Source organism: Pteropus medius, unplaced genomic scaffold, assembly GCF_902729225.1.
Source record: "Pteropus medius unplaced genomic scaffold, Ma_sr-lr_union100, whole genome shotgun sequence".
Lineage (NCBI taxonomy): Eukaryota > Metazoa > Chordata > Mammalia > Chiroptera > Pteropodidae > Pteropus > Pteropus medius.
This window is the reverse complement of record NW_024354500.1, coordinates 12,021,881-12,034,208: the sequence shown is the minus strand read 5'-3', so window position 1 is coordinate 12,034,208 and position 12,328 is coordinate 12,021,881. Positions and strand designations below refer to the sequence as shown.

The window sequence follows — 12,328 nt, the reverse complement described above, 5'->3', positions numbered from 1 at the left end:
TGAATTTAGGCTATTGTATTCTACATTCCACTCAAAGGAAGGATTTTTACCAATTAAAAACCAAAGTGTGTCGTCAACTTCCTTCATAATGAAGAATGGTTTCTAGATACATGAGTCTTGGTAATAATATGGTACTAGCAGACAAATGCATGAAAAGTACTTTCCAAGGAAGCATTTATACTTTCCCAGAGGTATCGGATTACTTTCCTATATTTTTAGATTAAGTTCTTTTCAATGGATGCCTGTTCTGAGAAGATCACGCAACAGACTTCTGAAAAAAATCACATTTACATCCTTAAATTCTGATCAGATCAGATATCAACATACCATAAATTAGAAGTTTCTATTACTGATGTTACATATTAAGATGCATAAATATTCACTGAATATAGTATATAGTAAGCAGTATATTTTGGGGAATAATCAAAATGCTGACACATTCTAAACTCTAGGGAAATTGCTCTTGAGGAAGAATATGCATTCATAGTGACATTTTCTGATCTCCTAAAATTTTATGTTGAGGGACTACATGGTAAAAAAGCACTGAATTTGGAATCATGACAACCTGGCTCTTATTCTGGCTCTATCACCAACTAACAAACTGACTGTACGTATTTCTCTTATTGCTCCTCAGTTCTTCACTTACATAATATAATATTTGGATATTCATATCTGAAATTTAAGTTTATTGTACTCTGCAAAGCAAATGTCCCTAATTGGAGTGCATTGACAATGTGACCCTGATGTGGGGAAGTAGAAGACACTTACATGAGAAGGCTTATGAAAGTGTTAAGGGATTGCTGACATTTACCATTTCACTCATGCATCTGCATATTCATTCATTCATTCTACCAACATATACACATACCATCCAAATAAGTTACATTAAGTGTTTTAGCAAATTATGCAATTATCGAACAACAAGTCTTGATATTCTACTGGATATAAAATTAGCATAAATTAACATTTGGTTTGTTTTATGTTTTTATCAATCAAAAGAACAAATTCCTCTAAATCTCATCACCTAATTTTAATTCCAAAGTACTTCAGGCGATGATAGCCTTTCCCACATTAGGTACAAAGCATCAAAATTAAGCAGAGTTTGGCAATAATTTCTTGGATATGATACCAAAAACACAGGCAACAAAAGTAAAAATAGACAAGTGGAACTACATCGAGCTTAACAATTTCTGTGGTCAAAAGACAATCAACAGAGTGAAAAGGCAACCTACAGAAGAAGAAAAATATATATGCAGGTCATATGTCTGATAAAGGGTTAATATCAGAATATATAAAGAACTGCAATTCAACAAGAAAAAAAATCAAATAACCCAATTAAAAAATGGGCAAAGGACTTAAACAGACATTTCTCCAAACAAGATATAAAATGGCCAACAAGTATATGAAAAGACGCCCAATATCGCTAATCATCAGAGAAATATAAATGAAAACCACAATGAGATATCACCTCACACCCATATGGCTATTATCAAAAAACAGAAAATAATAAGTGTTATCAAGGATGTGGACAAGGATGTTGTTAGGGTTATAAAATGCTGTAATCACCATGGAAGAGTGTGATAGTGCCCCAAATAATTAAAAATAGAACTACCATATGACCCAGAAATCTCATTTCTGGATATATATTCAAAATAATTGATATAGGGTCTCAAAAAGATATTTGTACATCCAAGTTTATAGCAGCACTATTCATAATACCCAAGAGGTGGAAGCAAACCAAATGCCCATTAAGAGATGAATGGATAAAGAAAAAGTGATACACACACACACACACACACACACACACACACAATCAATTGTATTCAGCCTTAAAAAGGAAGGCAAACTTGTTACATGGTTCAACATGGATAAACCTTGATGACATTATGCTAAGCAAAATAAGCCTGTCACAAAAAAGACAAAGACTATATTATTCTACTTATATGATGTATCTAAAAGAGTCAATGTTATGAACTGAATTATGTCCTTCCAAAATTCATATGTTAAATATGAATAGAGGTAGGGCTCTAACCCCCAATGTGACTGTATTTGAAGACAGGGCCCTTAATGAAGTACTTAAGTTACATGAGGTCATAAGAATGGAAGCCTAATTTGATAAGACTGCTGTCTTTATCAGAAGAGGAAGAGACACAAGGGATCTTTCTCTCTCTCTTTCTTTCCATGAGCAAAGAGAAGAAACCATGTGAGGCCACAGCAAAAAGGTGGCCATCTACAAGTTAGGAAGAGAGGCCTTACTAGAAATCAATCCTGAGAGCACCTTGATCTTAGACGTCTAGCCTCCAGAACTGTGAGAAAATAAATTTCTGTCAATGTTTAAGCTATTTTGCCTGTGGTATTTTGTTAATCCTAGCAAACAAACGTAGCCAAATTTTTAAAAACAAAAAATAGAATAGTGGTTAAGAGCAGCTAGGGAAGGAGGGAAAAGAAGAGTTTGTTTAATGAGCTTAGAATTTCAGATCTGCAAGATGACAAAGTTCTGTAAATCTCTTACAATGATGTGTATATATTTAACTTTATTGAATTGCAGACTTAAAAATGGTAAAGATAGTAAATTTTGTTATATGTTTTTTTACCACAATAAAAAATAAACAGAATTTCAAATTTCCTGCTGAAATAAAGGAATAAAAAAAATGCTACTTTATAAATAAGAGCAACCATTAATACTATTTTATGCATATGAGATGTACATATTTGTTTTTATTTCATTAGAAAAAGTAATAATGATTAAACCTTAAGGCAAAAATAACACTTCTATTTTAGAAGCAATATTTACCAATACATATGAACAGAGATAAACCTAGTTAGTTTACGAAATTTAATCTCTAAATCCCACTAAAACTAGAGGCGAATTTAACATACCTTCAACATTTCCTCTCTCGATATATTTTACAAGAAAATGCTATTAATAGTAGAACATAGAATAGTTCTTTTCAGTTCAAATTCTCCAGATTCCTAAATTGGATATCTTTAGAAAAAGGTGGAAAGAACAACCAGTAATAATACTAGGACTCATGTAACTTACATAATGAAGAGAATTCAATTTAGGTTAAGAGAAAAAAAACAACAACACTTATTTACATTTAATGACTACATTCCCTTAAGGGAATGATTACATTCCCTTAAGTTCTTTTCTCGTAAAATATTAGAACAAAGGATTTGATACCTATGAAATTCATCATCATTTAATAAAAATAAATCGATTCTTCATGTTTCTCTAATAGAAAGAGAAAAGTGTAACAATAAACATTTATATTATATTTTATCAGTTATTCTGTTTATTCTAATAAAGTTAACATGTAAGATTATAGAGATTTTGGCTCATGTCACAGTAAAATTTCTCTTATTTGCAGGCCTAAATACAATTTCAAGAAAATCGTGGGCTTTGACAACTCGAGGGAAAATATAGACATGGCTTGATTTTAGGAGATAATCTAGAACAGGGTTTCTCCACTTTGACATTATTAGCATTTGGGGCTGGATAACTCTTTGTTGTAGGGCTCTCTGATGCATTTATCATGTTTAAGAGCATCCCTACTAGATGCCGTTAAACACCTCTTTGGTTGTGACAGCCAAAAAATGTCTAGAGAATGTGAGGCCACAGGTAAACTGATGAATTGGCAAAATTAAACTGCAGAGTTAACTTAGAGTCCAAAGCTAAAAAGTTAATATTTAGTACCTAAACTCTGATATGCAAACTAAAGAATATGAGTTGTAGGATAATTGAGGTCTAAAAAAACAGACCTCAAAATGTTAAGAGACATGTGTGTCTATTGCTAGAAAGAAAGAACATTCTAAAAATATTACCTGTCACTTTTTTGTGTGTGCTCAAGGAAATAAAACCATAGTCACATTTGCTATTTTCCTCTTTTAGACTGCCATCTGGGAATCCATACTTCCACTAGAAAAAATTCTAGCCAATTGGATTAAAATAGTTAATGCACCACCCCATGTGCCAAAAATATGCTAGTGAGTCTACAGTTTGCTCAGTCATGCTCAAAAAGAAAGAAACTAATGTCCTTAAGAGACAAAAGTAAATAACTCACAGAATGCTTACACAACTTGGAGTAGTTCCCTTCCCACCTTTGCGGGACAGAGAGTCAAACAGGAGCAGGAGAAAAAGCACAACAAAAGTAGTTACATAAAACAGGCAAACTGAAATAATCGAACTCATTTATTGTACGTCGACTTGTCTCCGAGACATATTGAGTTAAAAAAAAATCTACTAACCAAATCCACAATAGTCATTATGTTTCTGATGTCATGTATACTTGTTAGGAATTAATGAAAATATGGGAGAGGTACACTGATCCTTGTAACACTCCTCAAGAAAGGCAGTATAAGGATTCTTCATAATAATGCATACAAGGTTCATCACCATAACTGAATCTACCACCACTTCCTTTTTCTTAATAGCCAAAAGTTGTTAAAAGGCAAACTGGCCCAGCCAGACTAGTATATCCTCTGAGTGTTTTTCACTAACCTATAAAGACAGTCTATGGTAACAAGGATCCACAATTCCTAATAGATGAACAGTAATTATTAAATACAAAGATAAGCAGAAAACCATGTACCATTCATTTAACAAATGTTTTGTTAAATGTAAACATAAATTGTATTTTTTTGAGTACTTCTGCAAGAACTCATCTAGAAGTAGACAGACAAGGTCAGGACTCATAAGGAGTTTACCTCTTAGCCTAGGAAGATTCTAGTGAAATCATCAAACATTTAGGAAAAGCAACATCATGCAGTATCAAACACAATATCTCTTTTTGAAAAGAGGTATTAACACCCAGGAAAGTTACTAGAGAAAACAAAAGACTTTAAGTATAATTATTATTCTCACAGATGTTGAGAGAAATTGCATCTGTAAGACAAGAACAGATTATGACAGAGAAAATTTTGAATAAACGTTTATGTTTAGATACATCTGTATGAAACCTTAAAAAGTAGATAAGAGGAAATCTTAAAGGTTTTCAGAGATAAAATAGGTATAAGACATTTTCAGACATTTAAGAACTGACTATAGTCAAAGTTTAAAAATATTATTAAAGAGAATCCTTCTTCAAATCAAAAAGGAAACCAAGAATATTGAGTGAAAAAAATAAACAGCAAAAAGATACAAGCAATAAAATATTATTTGTAAGTATATTTAAAACATGAAACAACCCTTAAACATTTTCATGGAAATAGACTTATACAATAAAAATATAAAAATATTTATGGTCATGATGCATGAGTATAAGTAAGAGGTAAGCAAATGGGGTAGAGCTTTGGTTTGATACCTTTTAAAGAAGAAACTGCCACCATTATCAGAATCACAAATGATCTCAACATAGGGAGACAGCATGTGAGGGAGGGAGTAATATGAGAAATGTGAAACCTCAAGAGTCTTTTCTTGTTCTGCTGAAGAGTATGGATATTAATTAAATCTAGATATTGATTGTAAAAAAAATAAGTGTAAGTATGTAGGTTAAAAATTGCAGGTCAACCACTAAAAATCATTTTGAAATAGATAATTTTTACTTTGAAATCGCCAAAAAAAAAGAAATGACACAAGGAGGGCAACCAATGTAAAAGAGCAGACTAAGTACAACTATATCAATAATCACAATAAATGTGAATTGAATTAAATTCACTATTAAAATAGACTGTCAAAATATAGCCATATTAACATCAAGCAAATTAGAATTAAAGGAAAATATCATCAAATGAAAAGAGAGCTAAATCTCTTGATAAAATATGCAATTCATCAAGTTGTCATGCTACAAATCTTAATGTACCTAATAACAGAGCTTCAAAATGTATAATGCAAAAAGTGATATCAAAACCAGAAGAAAATGACTTTTGTATAACCATACTGTGATATTTAACATACCTTCTCATAAATCTACATCTCACATAAAAGATGAATATAAAAGGTTTTAATAAACTTGACTTTATAAATATAAATATGTAATGGTACACAAACATATAGTCAATAGAGACTATAACCAATGAACAGCTTAAAAACTGACTATGTATTAGAACACACGCACACGCACACACGCGCGCGCACACACACACACACACACACACTACACACACACTACCTCGACAAAGTCCCCAAAGTATCAAACACATAAGCCATAATCTCTGATTATGCCTTGGTAAAACACAAGGATAGTCAAGTGAATCTATTGCATTTGTACTCACATCAGATGGGCAAAAATCTAAATAGCAGTTTAGGTGAGGATGCAGAGAAATGGGCATTTACAGAAACTTCAGATGGGAATATAAATTTGTAATGCCTTTTTGCAAAAACAATTTGATATTACCTATCAAAATGTTAAATGTCATACCCTTTGACTCGGCAGTTCTACTTCTAGAAATCCTTCTTACAAAAATAGTATACACAATCGCAAAACAATGTACAACACACAGTGCAATACTAATTACAGTACCAAAAAAGCAACAACCCCAATATCTATCAATAGAAAAATGGTAAATTTACAGTACATGCATAAAAAGCTGAGCACTGACATGGAATCTCCAACAGACAGCGCTTTTTTTTTTCTTTTTCAGTATAAAAAATACACATTCAAATTATATTAAAATGCAAAACAATAAAAAAGTGGAGAATATACAAGATACTTTTTACTTCTGGAGAGAGAAATGATGGAGAACTTCCATATTTTATTTTATGTTTGTCTCTGAATATTTAATGATTTATTCTGCTTGCATAATTTAAAAAAGAAAAGACAAGCAATAATTTTAAAAATTTTACTTGTTACTTCCCAGAAGAAGACTGGGATCTTTCTGTTCTTAATACAAATTTGATCGAACCCATTTGAGAGTACAGGACAAGTACAGACTTCCAATTTGTTGAAATAAGAACACTTTTTGTTTCCTCTGCCGAGAATGCTCTTTCTTCAGATATGGCTCACTCTCTCTCACTTCCTTCAAGTTTTCCAATTAAATATCATCTTATCTGAGGAACTTTCTTTGACTTTTCAGTATAGAACGATAACCTCCTACACCCATCCTACTCTCCCAAACTACCTCACCTAGCTTCATATTTCACTAGAGTAATGGTGTCTTATTGTCCTTTTCTCTAAATGGGGTTGATAATGACACCTACCCCACAGGGGTGTCATTAGGTTTAAATGAGCTAGAAGCCTTTAAATGGGATCACAGTAAAAACCATATTAGTCTTTGATTTTTTTTGTCTTGTTTATAATCTGCCTTCCCCCTACTAGAATGACAATCTGAAGAGGCAGGGACTGTGTTTTGTTTACTGTGGAATGCCTGGAAAGTGCTTATCAGTAAATTTTCATAGTTGTTGAAGCCTGATTTAGTACTGCAGCCATATGTACAGACAGCTGAGATTACAAGAAAAAGACCAATTGTTTTCAGTAAAAGCAAGCTTTCTGCACATTAGCATGAATCATCTGTCATAATTCAATTTACTTTGAAAGCATAACATTTAGCAGTGTGACTCCTAGAAGCTTCAAGTAGAATAGTACAGTATCATTTAGTTCATTAATTTCTTAACACCTACATGCCAACAGAAACTAAAACATAATGTAGAATGAGAAGACAAAAGTACAACTTACTCTTCATTCCTGCTTTTGATGCATGGCTGGTAGAGGACTTTGACAGCATTCAAAGCAGAACTGGAATCAGCCTTCGATATGTTTTCCAATAGGGAAAACTTTTTGATATTTTTGGAACTTCCCAAAGATTCAATCACCAAACTGTCTGAGTTTAAAAGCCATAGCTAAAGATATGGAGAGAAAAATCCAAGTATAAGGATATCACCACCCTATCCATATCTCATATCACCACTCAAAAAAACCAAAACTATAAAAATACCAGAAAAAAAAAATAAGAGAATCATGTACATAATTTTTAAGGAGGGTAAGATTTTAAAAGTATAACCTTGGTAGAGCAACTGTAAAAAAAAAAAAAAAAGAAGCAACAAACTAGGAGGAAATATTTAATATATATATAACAAAGTTATTATTTATACTATATAACACTTCTAGAAATCAATGAGGAAAAATAAATCCAGCCCAATAGAAATACAGGTAAAGAATATGAACAGAATTAACACAAGAAATAAATGTTAAAGATATAAAAATGTTCATATAAATACTAATAAGGAAATGCAAAATTTGAGTGTCACCCTTTTTCACTTATCAGATTGGCAAACACAAAAAGATTGAAAACACACAGTTCAGAAGAAGAGTTTGGATGGGTATTCCTACACACTTCTGGTAGAAGAGTGCTTGGGTTCTGGATGTATGTGATTCATTCGGGGAATATTCTCAAGAGAAAGGGAGTAAGGGAAACAGGATGAGGCAGAGGAAGGAGTTAGGCAGGGATGTGAGCTCAGCTGGGAATCCACGGCCTGATCCCACATAGAACTCTGGAGCAGAAATCACACCTACAGTTTGTCTCACTTTGAGACAGGAGACCTCAGCTTTTTGTACCTCAGGGTCAAATCATTTGCAGTGGGCTGACCAGGGCAGGGTTAGGAACAGTGGAGGACAAGAAACTCTCTGGGCAAGGGAGCATCTGTCAGATAGGTCCAGCCTCTGGAATAGAGCACAACTGTGAGCCATTAGAACCCAACACACTCAGCAGCTGAGAAATGGATGCTCTGGCCAAGGAAAAGGGATTTGGGTGGGGCACCGTGTATGTCCACTCTAAGGGATAAATTAATACAACTTTTTTGGAAGGTGATAATTATCAGAGTTTAAAATGCACAAATTCTAATACTGTATTAGATTAGAAAGAATCATTTCTAAAGAAGTACTAAAATATAAGTGCAAAGATTATTTTTGTTAATCTTTAACAGCCATACAATCAAAATTTGATCTATATTTATACTAACAAGAAACAATTCTCATTATATACTGTAGCGTGAAGGAAGCATGTTCAAGAGAAATGCTAATCACAAGATTTTTTTTTTTTTTTTACAAATAGATACCTGTTTGTATATGTATAGATGTATATAGATAGGAAAAAAATGTTGACGTACACATATCAAACTGTTAATGTTTACTTCAAATAGTATGATATAGCAGAATGTGTTTCAAGAATGCATTACTTTTAAAAAAGGAAAATTAAAAAAATTAATTATGTATTAGTAAGTTTAAAAAGTTCCTACTGATTTTTAATTTGAAAAACTTGCAGTAAAAGAAAATTAGAACTGATTTCAGACTATGAGGTGTATTTAGTACCTATTTCAGTCAGAAAATATTTCGCTTTTGATGGAAATTATCTGGAATTACAGAAGCATGGAGTTGCCATAATGGATGGCCAGAGACAAAGCCACACCTAATAATAATCTCAACTCCCTCCCTCTTTTTAGCTACCTTATTTCCCTATTACATTTTGAGTTCCTTGAAGGCATTTTTATTCTATGTTGAGCACTTGGAACAGTGCCTTTCCAATAAAAAGATGTTGACTGGTGAGATAAAAGAAATGAGAGGCAGAGAAGAGACTTGGGCCCTGATTCTTGAATTTTTTGCATACATGTCCCAAATTCTTTTCTGCAAAACATTATTTTTAATGGAAGCAATAACATTAGATGCTTGTGATACACATAAAGGATGATTCTGCTAATTTCAACAGCCTCTCTTCCAAAACTTAGCACTACTTCTCAAACATCAAAGTGTTGAAATGAGGATCTCAAAGATATATCTGCACTCAATGAACAATCTGCAAATGTTTGTTGCAGCATTATTTACAAAACCCAAGATGTAGAAACATTCTGAATGTCCATCAACGGATGAATAGATAAATATGTGGCACATACATACAATAGAATATTACCAAGCCTTAAAAAAGGAAATCTTGTAATATGTGCTAACGTAAATGTACCTTGACGACATTACGTTAAGTGAAACATGCCAGAAACAGAAGGACACATACTGTATGATTTCGCTTATACAAGGAATCTAAAATAGTCTAACTCATAGAAGTAGAGAGTAGAATGGTAGTTGCCAGGTACTAGGGGGAGGGAGAAATGAGGAGTTGCTAATCAAAGGGTGTAAAGTTTCAGTTGGGCAAAATGAATAAGTGCTGAAGACCTGCTATACAATACTGTGTCTATCATTAACAATACTGTATTGTGTACTTAAAATCTGTGATGAGAATAGATCTCATGTTAATTGTTCTTACCACAAAACAAATAAACAAACAAAAAGAAACATACATACGAGTATCAAATAGAAAAAAATGTGAGAGAAAGAACTGTATTATACTGACAAAGAAAATCCATTCAAAACTGAAAGTGAAAAACTTTATTTTGTGGTGTGAACTTCTACAGAGCAGGAATCGGGTTTTATTGCTCTCTAAATCCCTAGTACCTAGTATGTAGAGGCACTTCATCATTTGTTATTAAATTAAGGGAATTTGATTTGTGAATTAAATTGATATTAAAACCTCAATTTTTGGACTATCATTTTATTATTTATTAAAATTTATTGGGGTCACACTAGTTAATAAAATTATATAGGTTTCAAGTGTACAATTCTATAATACATCATTTGTAAATGGCATTGTGTGTTCACCACCCAAAGTCAAGTTTTTGATCAATTACTTTCAAGACCTGAGAATTAAGAAACAAGAATGGCAAAAACTAAAGAATTTCTGAGACTCTGAATTACTAGGCTACAAAAAGCCAAGTGAAATAATTTCTTACCAAGATGTACACTTTGCCATCATGACCTTGGATACTGAATCTAAAAGTGCTTCTAGCAGAAGAGAGTTCCACCAGACACTGGGCAAAAATGCTCTGTACAAACTGAGACCTGTTAGAACAGAAATCAATTTTCACTTATGCACTTCTCATAATAACTCTAAATGGCAAAATGACCCAAAAATACCCACAGGGTAACTAAAAGACAGAGGCATGTGCATGCCAGACTTTTCTATATGCCACCCATTCCCTCACAATCTGTGCTAATGTGGATTTCAATATATTTTAATATATTTGTGTTTTCTCATATCTTATTCTCCAATCCTTAATACATTATCTACCCCACACCTAACTATTGCTGCTAATGAATAAAAAATACTATGTTAGACTGTCAATATTCCATTTGTACTTTAGCGCATTAAACAGTGAATAACTAAGTTTAAAAAGGTGAGAAATTTCCTCCCAAACATGAGACAGTATTATCTATAATATTTTCCATTTGGATTCCCTCAATGTGTCATATCTGAGGTACATAATAAAAGTCTTTATGGGAGGATAAAGTTCAAGGTTATGTTCAAATTGCCATAATTTTAGACATCAATAAATAAGCTGAAATAAAGACATACTATAGCTAACTTTTGTTTGCAAACAAAAGAAATTCAAAGAAAAGAAACACTAATGAATTTAGTGGCTAAGTACTATTTAAAAAAAAAACACACAGGAGTCTTTTGAAAACTGCCTCATGTTTCAAATTTTAAATAAGTCAAATTAAAACCAGAATTATTCAAAAACTTATTGATTAGGTTGTTAAGGCCTTGGATATCCAGCACATAGAAAGCATAAAAACCTTTCAAAATTAGGTTTATATGAGCACATGTGTCTATACCATTATATAAGCAAACCATAAATAAATCCTCAAGTCTTTTAAATGTGTGGTTTGGTTTAACTAACCTTTCCAAATAAAGAAAGGTATAAATAAAAATAAATTCTGGAATAAACAATTGTACCCATCTTTCCCTACATTTGAAATTACAGAATAAACTTAATTTGCTATTTGTACCTTGGTATGATGGAAAAATTTCTCTCAGATGGCTGAATCACTATCTCTGTCATATAAAACTTGATGGTTTCTAGAAACAAAAAATAAGAAAATTAAAAATCTCAACAATACAATATTTTTACTGTGGGCATGTTGGTTCCAAATTATGACATTCAAACTAAATATTTGATATACTGGTAAAATCAACAATCAGTATAACTTTTAAAAAAATGATTTAGTTTATGAAGACAAAGCACTTATGACTACAAAGAAATACTCCTGAGACTTCAGATATCTCAGTGTCATTTCAGAAGAGCATGCCCCAAGTGAATCTGGTACAGCAAGACTCTGATCACACATATAGAAGATTATAAAAGTTAGCATATCATAGCTACAGCTTACTTATCTAGAAATCAGTCATTTGGTTTCCTCATTTCTATACAGTAGCCACAAACCTGGAAGTCATTGAAAAAGGCTTTTTAGTCATAGTATCCTAAAGCTCTTGCACAGATGCTGTGAACCTCACATTACTACTTACCCAGAATTTCACTGAGTCTATAAATGTACAATTTTCACCAAAT

The 12,328-nt window shown here is 32.4% G+C and overlaps 1 protein-coding gene across 6 annotated transcripts in view; it reads right to left on the bottom strand.

Moving 5' to 3' along the window:
• UBE3D (ubiquitin protein ligase E3D) overlaps window positions 1-12,328 on the bottom strand; it is a 129,919-nt gene that overhangs the window by 83,811 nt on the left and 33,780 nt on the right. For all 6 annotated transcript variants that reach the window (XM_039852993.1, XM_039852990.1, XM_039852989.1 and 3 more), the window contains exons 6-8: window positions 11,769-11,838; window positions 10,712-10,820; window positions 7,614-7,777 (exon numbers count right to left, since the gene is read on the bottom strand). In XM_039852993.1, the coding sequence (XP_039708927.1) occupies window positions 7,614-7,777; window positions 10,712-10,820; window positions 11,769-11,838 (343 nt within the window). The remainder of the gene's footprint in view (window positions 1-7,613; window positions 7,778-10,711; window positions 10,821-11,768; window positions 11,839-12,328) is intronic.